Source organism: Taeniopygia guttata, chromosome 7 (assembly GCF_048771995.1).
Source record: "Taeniopygia guttata chromosome 7, bTaeGut7.mat, whole genome shotgun sequence".
Lineage (NCBI taxonomy): Eukaryota > Metazoa > Chordata > Aves > Passeriformes > Estrildidae > Taeniopygia > Taeniopygia guttata.
Window position 1 is genome coordinate 39,114,790 of NC_133032.1, and position 24,054 is coordinate 39,138,843.

General features: G+C 41.1%; 1 protein-coding gene across 7 annotated transcripts in view; it reads left to right on the forward strand.

Annotated features, from left to right (window-relative positions):
• Window positions 1–1,336: 1,336 nt before the first annotated feature.
• The window catches only part of TANC1 (tetratricopeptide repeat, ankyrin repeat and coiled-coil containing 1), a 58,710-nt gene continuing 35,992 nt past the window's right edge, over window positions 1,337–24,054 (forward strand). For 4 of the 7 annotated variants that reach the window (XM_030278264.4, XM_030278261.4, XM_072931829.1 and 1 more), the window contains exons 1-2: window positions 1,337–1,458; window positions 16,324–16,398. In XM_030278264.4, coding sequence (XP_030134124.4) covers window positions 16,338–16,398 — 61 coding nt within the window. In that variant the 5' untranslated portion in view covers window positions 1,337–1,458; window positions 16,324–16,337. Of the gene's footprint in view, window positions 1,459–11,892; window positions 12,021–14,238; window positions 16,399–24,054 lie in introns of those variants that run through there. The other 3 variants (XM_032749621.3, XM_041717322.2, XM_030278257.4) reach the window with 3 other exon arrangements.

Genomic DNA, 24,054 nt, shown 5'->3' on the forward strand with positions numbered 1-24,054 from the left:
CAGTATTGGACACGGGGTGGAAGAAGCAAGCAGCTTCAGGCTGGGAGAGAAAAACATGTCAGCTGAGTGTTCCTGCTGACATTCTTGACTGATGTGCTCATAACAATGTCATGCAGATCACCACTTCTAAACCTATGTTATACTTAACGTAGATGATACCACTGGGCACTTCAATGCTAAATCCACTGATGTAAGACAGTTACCTATCTATGTGTCACATTCCCAGCCAGAAATAATGCTCTTTGGTGGCTACTTTGGTACAGCTCATTGGGGTTACCATGGGTACCCCACAGAAAAATTACCAATACCTTGGTTTTTTCTCATAAGCTGCCATCTGAGCTGTCTTTTTGAGGAGCTAAATATTTTAACACTCTTGCTGCCTGGCATCATCTTCAGCCTTCAGAACAGTTTTCTAGATTTCCTCTGCAGTCTCTCATTGTTCAGTATCTTGGAAAATACGGATGGATAGACTCAGGTAATATCACCTCTACACGTGCTTGCTGATCCCTCATTTGGACACACTGGTAAAGAACACACTGGCTTCTTTTGGAGCAGCAGTATTCGTGTCATGTGGTTTTGCCACGGCAGCCTCAAACCCTTTCGAAGGTGCTGCTTCCCCAGACACAGTTTGTCTTTTTCTGTGTTGTGTGCAGGGCCACACTCCTTGTTCCTACACCTGGCATTTCAAATATGGTTATCTGAAATGCCTTGTGTGGTCCAGTTCAGAAAGTAACTTGGATCAGTCTGAGATCTTCACAGAATCACAGAATGGGTCAGTTTGAAAGCGACCACACTGAGTCATCTGGTCCAATCTCCTTGCTCAATCATGGTCGTCCCAGAATACATGGCACAGGATTGCGTCCAGACGGTTCTTGAACACAAGCACTTGTGGAGGGACACTCCACAACCTCTCTCGGCAATCTGTTCCAGACCTGCCGTTATTATTTATAGTATTTATATTATTTATATTCCACTCGTCTTTTGCCGTGTGCAGCTTTTATAAGCTCCGATGCGATTACGTTCATGTTCCCGATGGAAGGCTGCCTTGGTGGAAGTGGATGGCCTGCGGCGCGAGGCTCGGGGCAGGAGCCTCCAGCCCGAGCTGTGCCGGCGGGCGCTCAGGAGCAGAGCCCAGCCGCGCAGAGCGCACGGACGGTGGGGCGCTCCGAGCAGCACACGGTCTGCGGGCCCGGGCCCGGCTCTGCGGGCTGTGCGCTCGGTGTTTGCGGAGCGCGGCCGACGGAAGGGCGGCCCGGCCGAGCAGGCAGGACGCTGCCGCGCCTCGCCCGGCGCTCCAGCCCGGCCCCGCTCCGCCCCAGCCCGTCCCGCGGGGCGGGCGCTGCCGCCGCCCCGCCCGTGAGCTCATCCCGCCGCCGCGCCTGCCCAGCCCGGAGGAGCCCGGAGCAGCCCGGGCTGGGCCGCGAGCGGAGCCCGAGGCAGGGGCCGGGCCGCCGCTGGGTGAGACCTCCTGCCCCTTCCTCTCCTTCCCTTCTCCGCCCCGCGCCCGGCTGGGCCGGGGGCTGCGCGGGGTCGGCGGGCGCGGAGCCGCCGGTGAAACTTTCTGGCGGAGGAGCGTGTGCGGGCATGTCGGGCGGGCACGGCCCGGGGCCGGGGCCGGGGCAGGGCGTGCAGGGGCGCAGGACAGCGGGGTGGCCCACGGCTCGTGGGTGGCCGCGGCCGGGCCGGGCCGGGGAGGCGCTGCCCGGGCGGGGCCCGGCCGGGATTTCCGCCGCCCGGCCCGCACTGTCACGTTTCGGTGGTGACCGGGCCGGTTTTCTTGCCTTTACCAGTAAAGATCTGGGGGGAAATTAAAAGAAAAGAAAAAAAAAAAAAAAAAAAAAAAAAAAAAAAAAAAAGCTGCTTTCTGGAAAACTTGGTTTCTCGGTTGAGTTTGGATTCGGTATTTTTAGAAGGCGAGGAAGAGCCGCTGAGAAGAGGCACGCGGGCCGGGCAGAACCGGGCTGCGGGTCCGGCCGTGAGCGAGCGGAGACTGGGATAGGATGGGATGGGATGGGACACATGCGTGTCTGTGGGCAGCGACCTTGTTTTGACGGCCAGCGCAGAAGGGCCTGGCCAGAGGTCATCAGTGTTCCTGCTGAGATCTCAGGCATAAAACGATAACTTGATTAGTTTTTAATATGTGAGTTACTGATAGTGTATAGTAACCGTGTATTTTAAAGCAGACTTTCTTAAAGCTTTCTGATTTCTCAGTATTTGTTTGTCATAGACTCATAATGCATATTTGTTAGATAGGGGACTGGGTCCTGAATTACTGTTTTCAAAACCAGAATGTGGCTGGAGACACCTCGGTGTGAGGTTGGAGCCCGGGGATGGAAGGAGGTTTAGATCCGCCTCGGTGTGATGTGGAATGTGTCCCCTGGCCGCGGTCGCCGCTCTGCAGCCCCGGGTGGCAGTGGCACTGCTCTGCCTCACATAGCAGTTTCTGACGAAGCTAGTGCTTTTGCACCTTTTGGAAAGCTAACAGCTGAGGATGTGGGAGGTTTACTTTGGGCTTCTGTGACTGCTGGGTGTAAAAACAGTTGGCAAGAGGTTTGTTCATAGGTCTGGAGTATTTTAAATGTTTTACTCATCTAGCCTGCTTCAGAGTTTTGCAGGCTTATTCAGTATATGCAGAAGTCCTGTGTTACCTCGTATTTTTGATAGTTGTTGCTTAAAAATAGCCTGATACTTAAAAATTGAAAATACCAGGAAATTAGGGAAATAAGTGTGATGCCTTAGATCCTAGAAAATTTCCTCCCACTGTTGTTTAATATAGTGGCCAAAAATGCACATTTCCTATTTGTTCTGATCTGCTGTGTAAGTGCTGTTTAAGTGAAAAATGGTAATATATTATTAAATAGTGCCAGTGAGCAAGGTAAATACAAGTACTGCTTCTTTTTGCCACTGCTCGGGTAGTGTATTCAGCGCTTCATTTATGTGGATGCTCTGAAGTTCTGGTTGCCTTGCTTTCTCAGTGTAGCTAACCATTGGAATGTCCAAATGGTGATGAATTATATCTGCTTTAGAGCCAAAACATATTTGGTTCATAGCCAGAGTTGCTCAGCTTCCCATAAGAGTATGTAGGAAAAGAGACATTTTGTGTGTATGACCACAGTCCTGGAGTTGATGCCATGGCAACTTTGTGATCTGAATTATACGTTGGAAGGCAGCTGAGCAGTCTTAGCAGAGGTGTTTGTTTTTCTTTAGCTGAACTTATTCCTCTTATCAAGATTAAACCTTTCTTTGAAGGTGAAAGATTATTTAGCAAGTTCTCAAACTCCTATGCATTGATCTGTTAGTTATTTGTAATGACACCCATAAATATCTGTAAATTGTAATTTATATCCATTATTTTAAAATTAATATTTATATGTGGGGATGCTGTTTTGACTATAAAGTGGTATTTCAGGCTTTGTCAGGAGCTAGATCTTAATGTTTTCCAGAAAAATAGATAAAGGTCAGCTTTAGGTTTTGTGTGTGGGAAAGTCTGAGAAAACTGGGTTAGTTCAAGTGTCTTGGTTGCTTTCAGCTCCCAAGACTTGATATGGAGGTTGGAGAGTTTTTTTATCACAGAGCTGTGGCAATGGAAAAAAACCTCTCAGCATATGGCCTAACAAATGTGTCTGATCTTATTTCTTAACAATATGTTTGTGTATAGGAATCACCACTGTTAGAAAACTGACCTCTGAATATTGAAGGCATAGTGCAGCTCCAGACTGAAGAAACCCCAGAAGCAACCTCTGGAACATTACATGATCCTCACTGCATTTGGTTTTGTGTTTACCTTTAGTTTGATAAGTGCAAATTTTTTATTTTTAATAAGTTTGTTTTTGTGGAGCTTTAACCTCTCTGATCTTATCCTGAAGGGAAGTAAATAAAGGGATCAGTTGCTCATTAATGCAGAATATCTATTGTGTGGTCTAATGTTAATATGTCTGTTTGCTCTGCTGTCTCCTACTATCCTTTCCTTTTGAAATTCATTGTTTAGCATGACTGAATTAATCCTTCAGTATTCGTTGTACTTGAGAAGTTCTGTAGAGATATTTCAGCATGCATAATTGACTAGATTATTTATCTAAGTACAAAACTGTAGAGCTCGGGGGATGATCTCTATGCTGTGTTTGGGCTCTCCACAGATACTTGGGAGTCTCCTGTGGTGTCCATCTCCTGCTCACTGGGGTGTAGGAGAGTCTGAACTGGAGCACTGGTTTTATTTCACTCAGTTTGTGCTTCAGTCAAACAGGGTGCTTTTGGTCTCCTTTCATAGCAAAAATGTCCTCTTGCTCCCCCTCCCTGTCTTCTCGCTTCATAAACCTTCAGAGGTTTATCCATGTAGTGATTTCAGAATTTTGTGCTGTGTAGGTGATACATCACTGTGTAGGCTTTTATCATCCATCATTGCCACTCCTGCTTCTTGAAGTTTATGCATTCTAGTTCATGGAATTACTTTCACTTCTAAAAGACCTGTTTCTCTTGCTGTGTTTCTGGAATTTTGTTTTTGCTCCCCCCCTCACCAAGAGGAGGCCTGCTAAGCCATAGGCTTAATCTGTAAAGGTACTTTGTTATTAGAATATTCGACTTTGCAGTGTCTTCGCTTCAGTGCTTGGCCTCCTTTTGTACGGTATGGGGATACTCCTGTGCCTGAGGGGTGTTCATTAGAGTGTGGGAACAAAGGGCTGGGCAGCTGTGCCTGTGAGTTACTTCTCCACTGAGTGATTGGGAGCATTGCTGGCACATGGGCTTGGTTTCCTGAGGTGGTATCACCAATTTCATATTTCACATATTTTCTCCTCTCGATCTGGAATACTAATTTCTAATGAGGGTGCCAGTTTGAAAGCAGAAGTTCCACTGGCTTTTGGAGTGACCAGCTGTGCAGATCAGCCAGCTTGGCAGATGTGAGGTGTCCCGTTGGTGTCTTGTCCCACGGAACAAGTCCTTGGGTGCTGGCAGAGAACAGTTTGCTCTCAGCCTCGTGGGTGGTGTAACACCTCAGCCTGGGATTCTTGCTGAGCTGCACAAGTGATGTTCAGAGATGGCAGCAGCAAGTTCTGCCACAGCCCCTACTGAAATTTAAATGTCTGTGGTCAAGTCAAGAGCTACCTTTACAGTCTTGATGCTGAGGAAGTTGGTGGCAATGTTCACTGAATTATGCCTGTCTGATGTTTTTCTGTAAATACTCTGTCAACAGGTGCAGGGGTTGTGGTTTGCAGTGTTTGTGAGGTGACTGACTTGGTGAGGCACTCTTTGTGAAGCACTGCTCAGGCACTTTTGAAGTCTAAATGGCCAAAATAATTTTGGGAATGCATCTGGTCTTGAAGTCATCTAGTTCTTCCTCATGTGCATTAGGGAATTCAGCTGTATCTAGATGTGTATGAAATTGGAAAACTTCATGCAGCTCAAAGTTCTAGTGATCTTAAATATTGTAACTATATAATAAATATATACAATATGTAAAATATATACAAAGTGACCGATATGTATTTTGAATATCAGAGTGCTTTTTATCAGCTGCCCTTAATTCATGGTAATGCAAGTTAAAACTTTTGAATTATCATTAAATACAGATTTCCTCCATGTTTTAGATTTCTGTAATACAGGGTGGTCTTAAAAGAGAAACAAACTCTGCAGCCTACAGTAGTATTGTTTGCAGTCTCATTTCGCTCTGCAGCAGAATTTCCATCTGATTAGTGATGCAAGTGTTAATGGAATTTATCACCTCGTATTTTTAAGAAAAGACACCTGGTGGCCCAGCTTTGTCAGAGTGACCCCATGTAGGCGGTGACAGTGGTGCATAGCCCACCTGACACAGAGGTGTCACAGCTGTGGGGCCCAGGGGGATCCCGAGGGTGGCTCAGGACAGGCACACAGGACACGGGGCAGTGTGGGATCCCGAGGGTGGCTCGGGACAGGCACACAGGACACGGGGCAGTGTGGGATCCCGAGGGTGTGGCTCAGGACAGGCACACAGGACACGGGGCAGTGTGGAGTGTGGCCGTGGGAGTGCATTGCTGCAGGCAGCAGCCTGAGTGCTGAAGTTCCTTGTCCCTGAGTTGTTTCTTACCCTTCTGCCTGCCTGTGCCCCCGTCTATCTCAGACAAATCTCTGTCAAATTTATGATACTCAAGATGTCAAATGTCAAATGTAAGATAGTCAAGAATTACAGTGTTTGCAGCAAAGCCTGAAGACTGTAAGGAACCTTTTTGGCTCGATGCAGGCTGTGGCGAGTGCTCTCGTTCTGATGTCCAGGCACAGGCACCCTTGGCCGCGCTGGAGCCTCTGGCTGCCCTGTGGATGTCACCAGCTGTCACATGTTACACCTACTGAACAGTGGGAGCTGCTGTTACCTGTGCCTTGGAGCCCTTAAAGTGCATTTTCAGAGGTGCGTAGGATGAGAGAGTGAGGGGCTGCTGCTTGTTTGCTGTGTTTTTCATATATTTGATAATTAACTGCTTTAAGACAAAAGAGTTCTGTAAAATGTTTGCTGCACTACACTTCAGTTGTGTATATGGTGTAAGTTGGCTTTTTGTGTTGTTTCTGTTTATTAGTGGGTTTTTTTTGTTTTATTGATTGGGCATTTTTGCGATCTTTTTTTATTTTTTTAAGGCTGTATCTTAGTCATGGTTAAATTTAGCTCCAGCAGGAGAGAAGCTGGAGCTTGTTAGCACACAGGAAATGCCTTGACAGGAGGTTTTTGTTGTGTGTGTTTGTGTGGAAATGTGAACTCTGCAGCTCTACAGTGGAATTGGGCCTGCAGACCTTTGGGTAGGTTACAGTGATTTTACATCTTTAAATGTTGTCTTAGGTTCTGTTAGAACTTCACTACATTACGTATTAAATATGTCTTTACTTGTCAAAAACTGGCAGTTATAAGTTAAATCCAAAGCCATCACTCTTAAAACAGCAGAGGTTTTGCTGAATTGACAGTTCAGATTTTATCCGCTTCAGCTTTGTGTTATCTAGAAAAATACTAGAATTTGTGTAGTCTAAAGATTGTGCTTTTCTCTTTTCAGTCATTTACAATTAAACTAATCCACTTCGGTCTTAGCAGCTGTCCCTTCTTTAGGATCTATATTTCTGACCATCTTTAACAATTAAGTATTTGAACAGTATACAAGTAAGAGTAAATAGAACGACAGTATGACCATTGCTTTTTGAAATTTAAATGAGGTGGAAGTTGGTAGAGGCTTTAACATGTGGGTTGGATTTGACTATTTTTCTGTGTTGTGTGAGGTTTTTGGTTGCTTGGGTTTTTTTGTTGTTGGTTTTGAACAAGAATGACAAAAGACAAAATATTCTTAGTGTGAGTTTTAGGGAGATTAGTTTTGTGTTTTACACCCGAAATGCCTTTGTGTTCAGTTGATTGTCTAGTTAATATGCTTCAAAGTCTGTTTTACACTTGTCTAAATACCACTGAGGTCGCAAAAGGATTTTTTTTTTTGTGTTAGTAAGGACTGAGTTCCTGGATTTTTCTACAAAATTTTCCAGCAACTGGAAGTTTGAAGAGGACTATTGCTGCCACAAAGCGTAGGCATGGTAAGATAAAATGTTGAGCACTTCCCAATATAGATGTTTATGTTCATGCAAGAATTCCTTTGAAAAGTTAGGCAACATTGTGACAAGACATAAAGGGAAGACTTTGCTTTACTCTCAGATAAACTATACTTGGCAAAGGTAGAATGGAGTATAGGAACATTGTGCCTTCTAGCATCATATCCTAATCTGTTGTGCAGTTTCAGAATTCAGTGGTGTTGGTATATTCAAAAGTCTAGCAATACAGAGCAGGTGTGTATGTTTTTGTTTATTTATTCTCTGTGTAAGCCATTCTTTGTGCCACTGTGGTATGTCACCAGATATTTTCTGTGAATTTGCAATAAGCCACCCAGTGATTGATGGCAGCAGCTTATAAAGTGTTTTATACTTATTTTGAGGTACTGGGCATAGTTTGAAAGTCTGGGGGGAAAAAAGACCTAATTAATATTGGGTTTTTTCCCTGACCAAAAGTGTTGCACTTTGTCCTTTAAAGACAATAAGGAAAGGAGAACAAAAGTGACATTAAATTATTTTTTTCTTATGGAGTTCAAAGCTTTGTAAAAGTCTGCACCAGAGAAATGTGCTGAATGGTTTGTCAGGGAGGACTTGTTTCTCTTTTTGTTTTTCCCATGCCTGTGCAGAAGGTTCTCCCAAGGCTCTTGGACCCTGTGTGCAGTGTGTGTCACCAGAACTGCCTTGGGTCTCACTTGGGGATCTGGGCTTCTCCAGAAAGCTTCTTTTGTGCATCCCAGGTGTCTGCCTCGCTAACATCTGGGGAATTTCACGCTGTCCCACAATCTGGTAGAAACAAGTTTATTCTTTACCTGTTTTCATCATCTCTGCTAATAGGGAAAACAGATGTGTTTCTTCTCAGTGAGCCTTGCTTGAGACTCCTTTCTTCAATCTTCAGCCTTCCCTAGGAGAAAAAATGCATTTTGTTTATTTGCAGTATTTCTTCTGTTGGCAGGATTTTGACCTGAGTGAGTTCTTGCTGGTGTCACATCGCTTCTCTTGGTGTATCAGTGAACTTGACTCATGTGATGTACAGTGGGCTTGTAGGCATCTCAAGACCAGGTTAAGGGGAGGCACTAAACACTGTCTTGGCAAACTTGTAAAGATTTACAGACCTAAGATTTTAATGAATAATTTTTTTTTTTTAAAGTATAAAAGTTTGTGTTCCACTAGTAGTCAAATTCTGGTTGTGAGGATTTAAATTTATTTGGTTTGGACACTTTCCTGTGGAAGGAATGCTTTATAGCATCTGAGTTAGAAACTATAGTGGTGCTTGGCTGTTTAATTACTGAAAACAACAGGACAGCTGTAAAATTTTAATAAATACAGGCTTGCCGAGTAGTTAATATTTTTGGTAAGAGCATGTAGGATCCTGTCTACACCAGGGAATTATTGCGGGATGGGGGAGGGTGTGAATGTGAAGCACTGTCCCCCTTGTATAGACAAGCCTTTAATTTTGCTTGAGTGAACTCTGGGATGTTCTGTGTATTCTGTGTTCTTGTCCTTAATTTGAGCTCTGCAGGGGCTGACAAGGAGTTAGTTATACTGTCTGGTCCATGTGAATAGTCTCCCTAGTTTGGGGTCTGTGTGTGTAAAGAAAGCCCACACCTGCCAGGCTAGGGCTCAGGGGAGCCCTTGTGTGTGCTCCCATCGGGGCAGGTGTTGCCTGCCAGGAACGTGCAAACAGCCAATATTAATGCTGTACCACAGTCTCTCAATGCCACTGCATTGTACACTGAAACAAGACGTGATTCAAGGGAAAAGGAATTGGGAGAACATGGATGTTAGAGTGTTTCTTTGTGGTTTACACGCAGAAGAATGCCTGAGTCCCATCCATAAAATAACACAAGCAGGTAATTTAAAATGGAAGGTTTTACATTTCACAAGAGACAGAAAAAGGCAGCATCCCAGATCTGAGGTGGAAAGCAGGGAGAGTAATATTTTTGTTTTGCCTTATTCTGATGAGTGAGATTTCAGGAAACAACCAAGCTGATCTAAAGTTTGTTGTGATTCAGGGGAGTGGCATTCCTTCCTTCTGTACCTGCTGTGAGGTCCTTCTTTTTTCCTACATCATCTGCTCTGTAAGCACATAGAAGATGAGTCGCATCTGACACCGTGCAGCAGGAGCACAGGGCTGACCCCACTGGCCATCTTGTAAAGGCTCCACCATCATGACCTGGAGAAAACTGGGCTTTGCTCCTCCTAGGTGAAATGGAAATAAGATTGTTCCCCTTCCTGCAGGCTGCTGTGGGTTGCCATGTGTTCTGAGATGCTCTGAGGTTGAAGAGGCAGTATTTATAGATAACCAACATACTTTCTGGATTATGTGACTTTAATGTCTGTTCTTTGGGCATCCTCAAAAATGTTAATGTTTAATTCCAAAGTTTGCTAATTTATTTTGTCAACAAAGATATATACCCTTCTTCTTGTATGCATGTGTAGTTGTGCAATTGTGCTAATGTGTCCTGGATAGTCCACTGTGTTTGAGCTTTGTGTTCCTTGTGTTGCTGCTCATTCCCACATTTTAGGGTCACTTAGCACTTGCTTTTCTTTTATTATTTTTGGGAGGAGGAGGGTTGCAGGAGGTATTGTCACGTTATATTAATTGTTATTAACTGTCTAATCCAAAATCAACACAGGGATCAATTTAGACAATTATGTTCTCTGAAGGAAGTAATTTTGCTTTGTATTTAGATAGAGGTTTTCTTGTGTGACTTGCCCTGACCAGGGGGCTGGACCAGATGACCTTCAGAGGTCCTTTCCAACCTTAACCATTCCGTGACTCTGCCCTAGTCAAAGAAGTCCCAGCGAGTCCTAATGTTTCCTTTCTGCATGTTGGATATTTCAAACTGTTGTTGCACACATATCATTCTACCTCTAGTAGCTAAAGCTAAGGATAGTTATCCTAAGGAAGAAAACATCAATATCAAATTGATGTCAGAGTAGTGTATTTTAAAAGCCGCATAAAACCTTTTCAAGTGTTTACTTAGTAATATCTATGTTTGTCTCAGCCTGTGAAGCAGGAAGTAAGTGTTGTTTGTGTACAGATTTTGGATAGAGCTCTGCATTTGATTTCTATAAAAAGTGAGTGGCTGTGATTCCAAGCCATTTCAAGATCAGGTATTTTGTTATTTGGGTTTATAGAAAACATACCATCAGGGTGGCTGACATGGGGGAGAAAAGATTGACACCAAATACAGGTGCATGTTCTGGTCAGTGTTTAAACAGAGATCTGTAGTGTTAGAAGAAGACTATTAGTAAAAGAGGAGAAAAACTCCATGAAAAAGCAGACAATAAAATCCTCTAAATACCAATAAAATCCTCAAAATACCTGATAAGCAGGATGAAGAATATAGGAGATTTGGAACTAGATATGGTAAGGAACTAAAATAGAAACAAGCTTTGAGTTTTATCAGCACCATCTTATGTTAGCATTCAAGGAAATACAGCTGTCTGTATTAGTGTGATGTTTCTTTAAAAAAATAAAAATCTCAGGCATACTAGATTCAGTGAGAACCTGCAAAGTGTCTGTGATGATGAAAAATGTCACTCTTTTGTATTCTGGACATAATATTGACCGTATTTTGTTTGGATTAGTTAGTTTTAATTTTGTTTTGTAAGTCATAACTGAAGAAAGGGAAGACTGTAGAAAAAGGTAGGTGACTGTGGTCTTGGCATTTTATCTGGAGGGTCTCAGCAGAATGGGAACAAAGATTCTAGAACACCTTTGCTGTGGTCATAAAAGCTGTGAACAGGTAAGATTTTCAGGTTGTGCTGACAGCTGCTGCTCTTCTTTCCCAGTGTAGCCAGACAGGTGATTCCACTCGTAATTCTCCATCTGCATGATTGCTGAATCCTTCGGGTTGGTTCAGACGGGCTTGTGACCTCTGGAGTGCATGGTTCTGGCTTGTGAGTGCTCTCCATCTGCTGCAGTGAAGATCAGATTCTTCAGTGCTTTGGTGTAGTGACAAGTAATGGGCAGCAATAATCTCTGAGATTATGATAAAGAACAATTTTTGCCATGTCTGATACCTGCCCAACATTTTTGGACAGCAGTCAAATAAAGTGACCAGCTTTTCTCCTGTGTTGGCAGTCCTCAGAGTCCTCAGGGACCTCTATTAAAAATACAAAGCAAAATAATCAGCAGTTTGGTAAAAGAGTAACGTAGCAGAAAACTAGGTGATTTCAGGGCATAATAGTTATGTCTCTGGCATCTGAGAAATGAAATTAGATCCAGACTGGTGGGAAAAAAGCTACTGCAAAAGCACATTCTAACAGCTAATATGATAATGAGGTTTTTCTCACAATTCCTCATCTTTCACCTCTTATTGTATTTTAATACTGCTTCAGGGCATAATTCCACTTCAGAAGTGAGCAACAAACTGGAAACCTTGCTGCTGTTTTGCAGTTTCCTTTTAAACTGCTGCATAGCCTTCACTGGGTCAGATGAGAGTGAGAAAATGTGGAGTATCTCATTGGTAAGTTTAATAATAATTAGATGATTGAGTGAAGAGCAAATTATGCAAGTGAACTACAACTTGTCAGTTTTGTATCTGTATTTTATCTGTTTTGTACTTAGATTGATCTTTCTGCATGAGAAATGCCTACAAAGGGTAAAGGCCATAATTGTTTAGGGTATTGTATAAAAATATTTCAGTAATAACTATTTAACTTTAGTGGGTCTGGCTAAATATAGCATATTGGAAACATTATATATGCCACTTTTTACTTGGCTGTAGGGACAAAGGGTCAGGGACAGAACTCTCCAGTGTATGCTTTATCATTTTTGCTCATGCATTTGAATCATCATAACACAAATATATCTCACTGGAAATTGTATCTTAAAAGTAAAACCACTATTCTCTTAAAATGTCTGTTCATTCATGAATTAGTAGTCCCATATCTGGGGATACATGCTCTGTTTATTACAAAATGCTAGATATTGATGGCCCAAAATGTAGTAATTTTTACTTACTGTCTTGATTTGTTGTATCAGTAATACTTTGCTCCTTTGAGTATTGTGTTTTGCTGTATATTCTTCTTGTTTGAAATCTGGGCTTTAAATTTGCCAGAAAAGGGAAATGTTGGAACTTTTCTGTGTGACACATAGAACAACACTCTGAATGTGTTTGTCGGCAGTGAAAGCGGTTCTGACTAATTGAAGTTTTCTTTCAAAGCTTAGGATTTTGGGATTCAAATTTTTGAATCTTTGGATTCAAAAATGCAAAATACACTTTAAAAAATACAGATGATTTGAAGTATGTGTTTAATAAATTCCACACTGAAAGGTGGCAAATACTTAAGTACTTCTGTGCAGACAGTAGACTAAGGTGTTCTACCCTGTATTTCTTTGCAAATGAATGCTGATTGGTTTTCAGGATCTAGATCTGTAAGCTTGAACACAGCTGTGGGTAGTACTGTAAGGAGTGTAAATGTCAGGAGTTCATGGGCATTAGCTCAGGTGCTTACCTGCCATGTGGGATTAGTTTATTTGACCTCTGCAGTAGTGATGAACTCCTGTTGGTAGATCTTTGAAAATAATGCTCTCCAACAGGTGAGGGAGGTACAAGAGCTGTGAATCATCTTGTTCCTGATGTTGATGTCTTCAGTGGTAGTTTTACATGGAAAACATTCCCATGCAAGAAAGTTCCTCAGTTTTAAGGAGAGATTTGCAGGCGGAGTGAAAATGTGGAGAGATTTTTCCATCTCTGCTTTTCAGAGGGGGATTCCTCTGGTAATGAAGTACTTATAAAGGTTGATACATGTGCTGTTGTGCGTGCTTGTGCTCCTGACTTTTTCATGACCTAAAATTTGTGTTTTACAAAGCTGACAATGTTTTGGAGTTGTTCATAAAGAAGGTGATCATTATAAATTCTCAAATCAAGGGACTTTCTGCCCTTTCCCTTCATGCTCTGAGCTGGAAGCATGTATAGAATGTCTTCTGCATCTAAAGAAAACAGTTGAACTGGTGGGAGCACAGCATCCATTTGAAAATGGTCTGGACAAAGCTGGGAGTCCACCTTTGTCAGCAGCTGACAGGGTCTTCAACAAGCAGAGGAGTTCTGTTGGGACATTATTATTAGCACTCTGGGATAACAAGTCCACATCTAATACCCATTTTAAAATGGGAATTATAGTTTTAAAATCATTTAAAAAACCCAACAAACACCAAAAAAGTGGTTTCATGGCAGAATTTAATAATTGGAATTAAGAAAACATGAACTGCAGTTGTTTACCAAAGTGAAGCAATTGCAGTAGCTGAAAGGGTTCCTGAAGTCTGAGTCAGGGAGTTTTTCTACTTTATCTTAGCTGTGAGAGGAGAGAAAGTGCAATATGCTTAGAAAGACAGTGTGCCAGCATTACTGTAAAATATCCTATTAATACAGTTATCTTTAAAACAGAACCAGATTTACTATCTTGTGCCTGGTTCAAGGGACGAGAAATTATAAATGCACACTATTGCAGTTCACTTTAATTGGTGTTACTGAGGTGTGAACTATGGGTATGAAGAAATACTGAAGCTGAAATGCTTTTGGATGTATGTAAATAAGCATCGCAGTAGGCACAAATAACTTTGGTTTTTTTTTGTTTTTTTTTTTTTTGTTTTTTTTTTTTTTAAGTAACACTCTGAAGTATTTCTAAGCTGTAGTAGTTGGTTCATTTCCTCAGTGTTCACCTGCACCCTCTGGAATGCAAATGATGTTTTACTGGACCCCAGGTGGTGGTTTTAGCGTTGCTTCAGAAGACAGTTTATTTTTTTATACCTTTCAGCTTGCAAAGAGCTGCTATTGCTTTGTTGTTGCAGCCCTTAGGGTTAGTTCTCTCTGTGTGCATAACTCACACAGCAAAAGGTGAGTTGCTTTGGAGGTCCTTATCTTTATTTTGGCATTTCCTTTTATAGGGGAAAAGGAAGGAAGTGGGCTTTATTTCCAGGTAGTAGGCACTTTTCATATCCACACTGAATGTGGTCTGAATAAGCAACTGTCTTGCATGCCAGTTGTGTTCTGTGTTAGATCAGTGGAGAACTCTTTGCACAGTAGGGAAATTGGCCTCAATTCCAAAAAAGAGAAAATCTAGGATGGAATTGTCCTTGATTCCTTTTATTTCGTCTCTCATTAAACCCTTATCTGTATTCTAAGAATAGGAATGACATATACTGTAGAGTTTCAGTTCTATATGAAGCCTGTCTGTCCTGGTTAATAGAAAATTCACTCCTGATTTGCAAAATAAGAAAGTTAAATATAATATGTGACTTTTCAGGTCTTCCTTTTTTTTTTTCCCCCTGCCACTCTATTCTAGCTATATATCTAAAATACTTTTCTTATATTCTGAAATTCATTAACACTTTTAGGTCCTACCATTGCATAATGCAGGCTTTCTAACTTGGCAGTTGGTTTTTGTATGCTTATTTTGATACATTTATTTTGCTTTGTATCCAATAAGTAATCAAAAATTACTTCCTTTTAGTGTATTTCATTTTTTGGTTAGATGATCCAGTTTTGGGGGTGTGTTTGTGACCTTTTTCAGTTTTCTTGATGCTGAAATTGGAGAGGGCTGATGAATTCCCATCCTTGGGGAAGCAGCTGGAAGTGTTGCAGAGCCTGCTGGCCCTGGCAGCCCGTGGGTGGCCCTCGGGAGTGCCACCCTCAGCAGAGCATCGTGCAGTGTCCCTGCCCATGGGGACAGCCCGTGTGTGCCCGGCTGTTACCTGTGCGAAGCTGTCGGAGAGCTGCGTGCGCAGAATGAGCATTGTTAGTTCCGTATGCTTCAGGTTATTCATAGGAGCTGAACAATTCTATTGTACTGATTTCTCTTTCTCTATTTTATTTCATCAAATGAAGAGAACTTTCTGAGGAATCCACAGTTTTTGGATGGAAGATTTTTGCTTTTCCTTTTGATTTCATGTGGTGTCCATGGCAGTCTGTTACATAAGACAGCATAGTCAGGTTACTTTTTTCCCCCTTCTTATTGCACATTCCATACTGAAAGTTTTCTCTAAATGAGATACCTTTTGATTTTTTCAATAGAGAAAACAAATGAAATCACAATTCTCAGATGCTCCCAGAAAGCGTTTTGAGAAAGAAGTGATCTTCATAATTCCTTCCATTCTGTTTTCCTTGCTCTGTAACTGAAGTTACTTCTGTGAAAGAACTGTTTTTCAGGTTTATCAGCTCAAATACATTTTTCTTATACTTCTTACTTCTCTGAAATCTGCAGCTGTTGCTCGCTTGAGGTTGACTGTTAAGTGTGCCATGTGGCAGGCAGAAAGCGTTGTGGGGATGGAGGAGTTTGTTCCTCAGTTCCCTTGTGTGCTGTGTGTGGGCACAGGTGGGGGTGGTACCCTGTCCTGCTGTTATCCCTGCTGTACAGTCTTGCAGTTGGCATTCCCAGCTGCTGCCAGCCTGCTCCCGTTGCTGCCAGTCAGGCTGCTGAACTCCAGTCAGAAGTTGGAGCTTGATTTTAGTTTATTTTGCTGGAGTGTCCTACAGCAGCTTACTCAGGTTTAGCCCTGTAACTGCAATTGGATGTGGAATGTGGAGAATGCTGCATTATTTTTCTGTACCAGAAGACAGCAAACTCTTAGTTGCTTAGTTCAAGTATTGAAACATTTCTTGTGTATCAGTACTTTGTTCAACCAAGTGATGCTGTAAGAAATAAATGTGACTACCAAAAGGTCTCTCATAATTACCTCACTGGTTTTTTTGTATTGATCCTGTTCTTTGTTTCGACTTGTATGAATGGACATTGCATTTATTTTTGTTTCTCTCTGTTACTCTCCAGGAGCAACATTTAAAATGTTAAAGGCCGTTCTAAAAAAGAGCCGAGAGGGTGGCAAGGGGACCAAGAAAGAGTCAGGTATGAATATTATTGCGATGTTTTATACCCCAGGTGAGTTGGGCACTGCAAACCCAGGACTGTCCATCCTGTGGTGCAGCAGTGCCCATCCCAGGGGCAGCTCCTTGTCTGCCGCCCCAGCTGCTGCCTGGGGAGCAGGAGTTGCAGGTCTGCACCTGCTGGAAGGTGGCTCCAGTGCATTTATTGCTGCATCTCCAGCAGGGGGAGAGCAGTTGGTAGTGCTTGTTGCCCTAGAGACACTGAGAGCAGGCTGTGTGTGCTGTGCTGCCAGCTCCTACCCAGCCTGGGCCCAGTCCTCCCAACCACAGAAATGCACTTTAAACTGCTTATTCGTTGTGTTACAAAAAAACTCAACACTGGTTATGTATTATGGGCAATAGAATTTTTATTATGTATGTCTTTTGAAAAAAAAAAATTATTGAATTTGTGAAAATATTATTTAGCTGGCTGTCAGATTTCTATTATATTCTAGTTTTTGCTTTAAATACAGAGATTTTTGGAAGGTAAAAGTAATCATTATCAAAATGAAACTTTTTTTTACTATTAACCATATATTTAGTAGGCCACTACTTACCTGCATTGCCTTCCAGGAAGAATGGTAACTAAGAGCTGTCATTGCCATTTTCAAGGGCAGAGAAGGCCCAGCAGTGCTTGCTGAGGAGGAGCAGTAGCTGTAGATGTGCAGGTGTTGGTGACTGATATAAACCTGCCTGTTCTGTGCCAGGCATGCTTAAGTCTTTGCTGCAGTGGCTGGAAAGCTCATGGACCTGAGTGAAAGTGACCTGTTTTTCAGAGTTACATTTTTAACTTCAGACTGTTGATGTAGACTAACATTTCTGATTTTCTGATAGAGTTTGATCCTGCGTTATCCATTGGAGTAAATTTGTACTCTTTGGCCACATGAACTTCTTACTCCTAGAGTGCAATACAAATAAATCCAAATACTTCTTAAATGTATAAAATTGGAACCCTTAAAACAACACAATCCTGTTTTTTTGGAAAGCAAGTTACATACATGTCTTGCATTGCAGCTTTTAAAACTGTACCGTTACACTGAGTCCTGCAAGGGGAGGGTATTTTCACTGTTCTTTTGCAAAAACTGGTTCTTTCATCTGGCAGGTAATGTGTTGTTCTTCAGGAAATTTCTGTGGTCTTATGAAGTTTTCACTCTGTCATAGTTCCTTTCTAAATGACTGAATGATGGGAGCTATGTTGATTAGAAGAAACATTGACACTAGATCAGAGATGCACAGAAATGATCACAGAGCAACACGAAAGGCATCCTGTTAATTTTGTGTGTGCTGCTGACTTGAAGTTACCAGCTGGGGCTGTTTAAACAGAGTGGGCTAAAGATTCCTGTGGTGAGGCTTTCACTGGTACATTTTTTGTTAAAGTACTAGTTGGAAGTTGGTTTTGACTCAGAAAGAAAATCGGGCTGTTTGGAATGGAGCTCTGACCAGGCTTTGATTAAAATCTGAAGCTTGGAAAAAACCTTTTCCTGTAGGTCAGAAAGCATGGCTTTTTATTTTGGATGTTATGACATCTGTCTGTATTAATGTGTGGAAAAGAAGATTTTTCTCTGTTTTTGCAAATACAATGCTGCTGTATTTCTGAGCAGCAAGAGAAGAGTTAGAGTGTGGGAAGTTTTTTGGTTTAATTTTTGGTTTGGTAGGTTTGTTTATTTGTTTGGGGTCTTTTGTTGTTTTTTTAAGCAGAACTCTAGAGTGTCATGTATTAATTAGATGTTATGGATACCAAATATTGGGAAAAATTGGTGAATAGTGCCTGACTGGTGAGAGGTGGAGCAAGGAGGAGTTCAGGAGTAGCTTTTTAAAAGGAAGTAAATAATTGCTACATTGGATTTCAGAGAATTTGGGGTTTTTTTTTTGTATTTGAAGATGATGTGAAAAGTATGAAGACAGATGTGTGCATTTTATTCTGTTCTGTGTTATGCCAGGTCTTTCTGTAAAGTTACGTCCAGGTTATTAGCTTTCTCTGTTGTTCCAAAGGACATTCCAATTCTTCCAGCTGTAAGACATTTCTCTACTTTTAGAAAAGATGTGAAGCAAGGCAAAGAACATTGGTCTTTGTAGAGCTTATTTTTGCTCACTCATCTCCCTGGTCTTTAAACGGAAAACAGGGAGAAACTGAAGGGTTTTTTTGATTGTAGAGTTTTCTCACTCCATGGCCCTTTGGATATGGAATAGCAACAACAGCTTAAAATTTCCTGCTCTCTGAAGAGAGTAGAAATGCACCCCAGCGATGGGAGCTGACTAGAGAGATAATACTGTTAACGTGGCCATGGCCATTCTTCAAACTGCTGTTGGAGAGAGGATTGCAGTAGTAAATGTTGATGCTCCTCTCAGCTCTGTGGGCACATGGGCTTGATTTCTTGCTTATGAAGTTTTGAAAAATTTTTCAGAGCTTCTAAATGTGGGAGGATGGAGACAGTGCATCTCAGTAGGGCCACTTTGAACGCAGCTGGGAACTTCATGGTCCTTTTTCAATATACTCATGGCTTAGGCGTGATGGTGAGGAGCTAGAAGGCAGTAAAATCTCCATGGGTCATAGTGGGCAACCCAGCTGGCATAGGAAGGACACCAGGGTGATGAGCTGCAGCTGTGCCTTTACCACATGTGACCATTTGGAGTCAAATTGGAAGGAGTTTATGCTAAACTGCAAGAGATTATTCTTAAACGGAAGTAACCCCAGTTGTCCCATGGGTTGCACAAAAGGAATGCCTGGAAGTCTGTGTAATTTAGATCTGAGTAGGATGATTCCTGTTTTACTGACTAGAACTTCCTGTTTATGTGTTAACTCTCTTTTATGGGTTTTACAGCTGGTAGGCTTGTGGAACTAGTGTGAGTAGGAATGGTGGTGTTTTTTTCTGGATTGGTAGCAGGCACAGCTGTAATATTAAAAAGTGTAAAAGGGTTAAAGGACAAAAGGAAATAATCCTAACTTTTTTAACAGTAGCTTATGTGGATTTTAATATTAGAATTTCTCATTTGTCCTGACATAAGGGATTAAGAGCTGAAGCTGTAACATGTTTGAAATCTAGCTGCTGGGAATGTTGATTGCAGGTTTTAATAGCTTCTTAAATTCAGGGTTATCTTGAAAAAGAAGGTTGCAGGAACTAGTATTGATACTTTGAGAGAGAGACAGAAGTGCTCTGCTGAAGAGTGATAGAATGTCTTTGTAGAAATAGCTTCTGCCTTGATCAGATGGAAGGCTTTCATGTGGGAATGTCACTTTTGGAAAAATTATGCCTCAAGCAGCACCAAAAGCAATAGTTAAGAGATTTGTAGTAGGGCTCAGACTCTGCAGTTGCTTCAGTAGAAAATCTTCTACAATAGTTTTGTAATAAACCCATTTTAAAATGGATTTATTTAGGCATGGCTGGGAGGCATTGATAGGTAGATAGGTGGCTGTTGTAGAATTAGATAAAATCTAAATAAAGCAAAATTAGTGTGTTTAAACATGCACATATGTAATTATCAGTTTGTGCAAGCATACATGAACACAGGTGAAAGTAGCTGTGTTGGTAGCAAGTTACATGTAGAGCAGCTTTTGCAATTAAACTTAGGAATGTTATTTCTAAGTGTGGATTTGAAGATAAGGTGGTTGATACCGTACTTAGGTAAACAGATGAACCAAATGTCAACGGAATGAACAGAAATGCCAACCAAATGAACAGAATTTCAAACAAACCAATTTTTTACCCAGACATACAACGTTTTTTGCATCCAGATTTTTTCTGGTTTTCTGCTGCATGAAGAAACCTGTCTTTACAGCCCTTCAGCCATAGTTATTTCCATACAACAGACATAGGTATCTGTAAGTTGATTTTTCTCTTGTCCTTCTTTGCATTAATGATGGGCATACTTGATGAAGGACGGAACCTGAGGGGGAAAAACCCACAGTCTGCACCTGTAACCTTAAAGTAACAGAAAACTGTTTAGGCAGTGTTTGAAACCAAGCAGGAAGGGAGTAAACAGAAACAAAGTAAAAAGTGGTACTTTCTCCTCTTTGTTAACTTGTCGTCAAATACCTGTTATCTCTTTAAACTCTCCCAAAGTTTCCAAGTTCTCTAGAGATTGCTGGGGAGCTGTCTCTCCAGTGAGACATGGCAGAACTGTCTCACCTTGTGCCCTCTGCTGCGGGTTCATGTTCTCATTCCTTGCTCTTTGTCTTTTGCTTTGCTCTGTTAATAGACTTTATTTTCTACATTTAAGGTAATCCCAATTCTGTGTCTATTTCTGCCCTGTGTTTCTTTCTACCTACCACAGGATTGGTAGATAGTGTTTCTGCTCTCTCTCCTGTGTTCTCACGATTGAGGTTTACTTGTTGACCAATTTATTTCCTTGAGGTTTTTGACCTCTGTAACCACAAGGAGATCTTCTGCCTCTGGCCTCAGCTGAAAGTAGCTGGCTGTTTTTATTTTAATATAGCATAGAAATTTTGTGTGTTGGTGACACTGTTCAAGCAATCGGAGCCAGAAGACTGTTGTTCAAGTTGAAGTTCTACTTGGTTACCTGTAAGTCCTGTCTGTGCCTATGAAGAGGTGATAGTATAAAGAATATACATAATAAGCTTCAGAATATAAACAAAAAGTACTTCTTAATTATGATTGGTTCAGAAAGCCTACAGAGCTACTAATTCTTAAATGCTTAAAAACGCTTCAAAGATAAATATGTATTAGTATTTCGTGCTGGGTTTCTGTACTGCCAGCTGCTTTCCAGTATATAATTACATTTGTTTTCTTTAACTGTCCCAAGTCAGCAACTTGCCTGCATTTGAGAATCTGCCCTTTTTTTTACTTACTAATCAAAAGCTCATTCAGTATAAAATACATGTAATGTATTTTAATTTAAAAAGAAAATAAAATTCTGTATTTTAAGTTGCTACAGAACATACTCAGTTATTTCAGATGGCTTTGTAGTAGCGTGACCATTGTTGTTCTGTTGACCCAATATCAGGCCTGAAGGAACACGAATAATGGCAGTATTGTGCTTAGTTTGCAGTGTTCTTCCTGCACTAAATCCCATCAGAAGTTGAACATCAAATGTAGTACATGGTATGCCTGGAACATTCATTGATGTCAGTAGAAATTCAGTGTGGTAAGTGGTTGGGACTTTCAGGTTTTCCAGCTTCAAGGCTTGTTAGATATTAATAGTAGTGGTCAAATAACAAGGGGCGGATTATTATGTCAACAAAATGATGATGTTTAGAATGTAGCAATGTAGTGTTTTAAAGGCAGAGAATCTGGAGAAACAGTCTGGGTGGTTTTGATTTCTGAAATAAAAGTTATTGAAGTAGTTACAGATTTGTATACATCAGCCTTTCAGTGATTGCCTGCATATTTAGATTTTTTTTTTTATTATTATTATTTGTTCTGCAAAAAGGATCCATATTAATAAATGTTTCTTTTGTCTTGTTTGATTCAGATCTGGTAGATCAGACCTAAATTTTTTCAATACTCTTTGAGACTTAGTTTGCATTTGCTTTAGTTTCTTCTTGTATTCGGGTAACTTCATGTGAGTATCTTTGGCTTAAATATGAGTGTACAGACTTCTGAATGTTTGTATAGAATGGAGGTTTTATTTCTGCATTACATTTCATTGCAGATTACCATATTGTTAGTCACTTTTGTTTGTCTGCCTTGCGCTTTAGGAATACTGTGTACTGAGCAAGTTGGATGAAATCTGTGCATTCAGAGTTTCCTCTCTTTTATTCACTCTTTTATCAGATACAACTAAGAAATTGAGATTATACTTAGTATTCTTTTTCATAAGTAAAATGGCTTTCGAAGGCATGAGCTGTGATCGCTTGTATGAGGTTCCACCATCCCTGTTTTACTTTCTACTTGTCCTTTCAGCCAAGGCCTCTGTTACAAGCCTGACATGCAGCACTTGGAATGATAAACATAAATGTGCTGAAATTCACTGTCAAAGCTGGGGTTTTAGGTTTTTTGTTTGTTGGGTGGGTTTTTTTGTTTGGTTGCTTTTTTATTTATTGCTTTATTACTAGTGGCAACTAAGTTGCTACTCTGAAAAGTGAAGCTGCTGTGCAGAAAAGCCTAATTTTTTCTTAAGACCCATACCCACTAGTTAATCTTTGTTTTAAAACTGAGTGTTTTAAGAATTACTTGCTTATAGCAGTAAAGGTTTGATTCTCAGCTGACTGTGGTGAGCTAAATGCAGCTTTTAACACCCCTGTCTTATATTACATTTCACTCAGCATTTCTGACTAATACAGTCTGAACCCAGCTGAGAGCATCAAGGTACCATTCTGGAAAACTGAAAGGCTATTAAATAAGTTTGCCTTTTTAAATCTAAATATGTAAAGTCAATTGGCTTTTTTCTGTCCACACACTCTGTGATACTAGGCTTTAAATTTTAAGAGCAAAGGGCATTTGTGCTGCATAAAGTACACATTCACTGTCTGGAACATTGAACTTGGAATGGAATACTTTTAAGTTTCAGTTTGACTTTTTGTTGTTACTCTAAAAATACCTTGCAACAGAAGAAGCATTGTTTCATGCTTAAAATATGGAGCTGTTTTTTATTATCGTGTGTTGCTTTGCCCACTTTCAGCTGCTCTTGTCAGTTATTTAAGAGCTTAAGCTTTTTTGCTGAGCACTGAGTATTTAATGTGGTGAATATTTTTTCAGAAGCCAATTCCAGTGATGTATCCCATGTACATATAAACACCACCCCTCAAAAAAAAAAATCCTGCCCTTGAAACACATATGCAAATTACTTCAGTGGTCAGAATGACCTCTATTTTTCACTGTTTTATTTTTTTTTTTTTTTTTTAAGAGCTACAGGGGAACATTAATATTTTGTGTATTAATAAAGTAATCCAAGGCGCAGAAATAAATGCCAGAAAGTGAGCAAATAATGTTAAGTACAAGCAGAGTTGGCAAGGGTTGGCCATTTAAACCATTTATTCTAATTTTGCCTGGGTTGTTTCTCACTCATTGCACTTCACTGCTTCCTTTACTCAGGCCATAATGTGTTTTCTTCCCATTCCATGCTAGTTTCTCTCTTTTTCTGATCTTCCCAGAGTCTCGAGAGCAAAACAATTAAATGTTGCTCTCCTCTCATGCATGTATTTTCCATGCCAGCAGCTTGTGTCCAGTCCCAGAAGGCTGGCTATGGATGGCTTCACTTGGCAGGAGTGGTTCTGCAGCTCCTGGTCAGTGATTGTCCTGTGTGACTGGGCTGCCTTGTCCTGGCTGGACAGACTGGGACACTGGACTCCCCAAGCCTCCTGGATTGCCCTCTCCCGCAGCTAGGCTAGCTGTGTGTGCAAGCATTTCAGTTTTGAAAGACACAACCCTTCAAGGGCAGTGCTTAGTGTTTTACAGTAAAACTGAAGCACCTTATAGTCAGTCACTGAGCCATGTTAGAGTTCTGTGTACACTTGCCTGTCAGTTCTATTGAAAGAATATCAAACCCTTAGACAGTTTCTTACTGCTTAGACATAAAGATAGCTTGTTCTGGAAGGGACTTTCCAGTTTGGATGGCTTTCCTTGTTCTTACAACTGTTTTCCCACATGTAGTTTCCTTCTGAACATGTCTGCAAGGTTGCATCTTTTCTTAATATTTGTTAGGGTGAAACACACCCTGTGAAGTAGAGTAGACTTCGTTA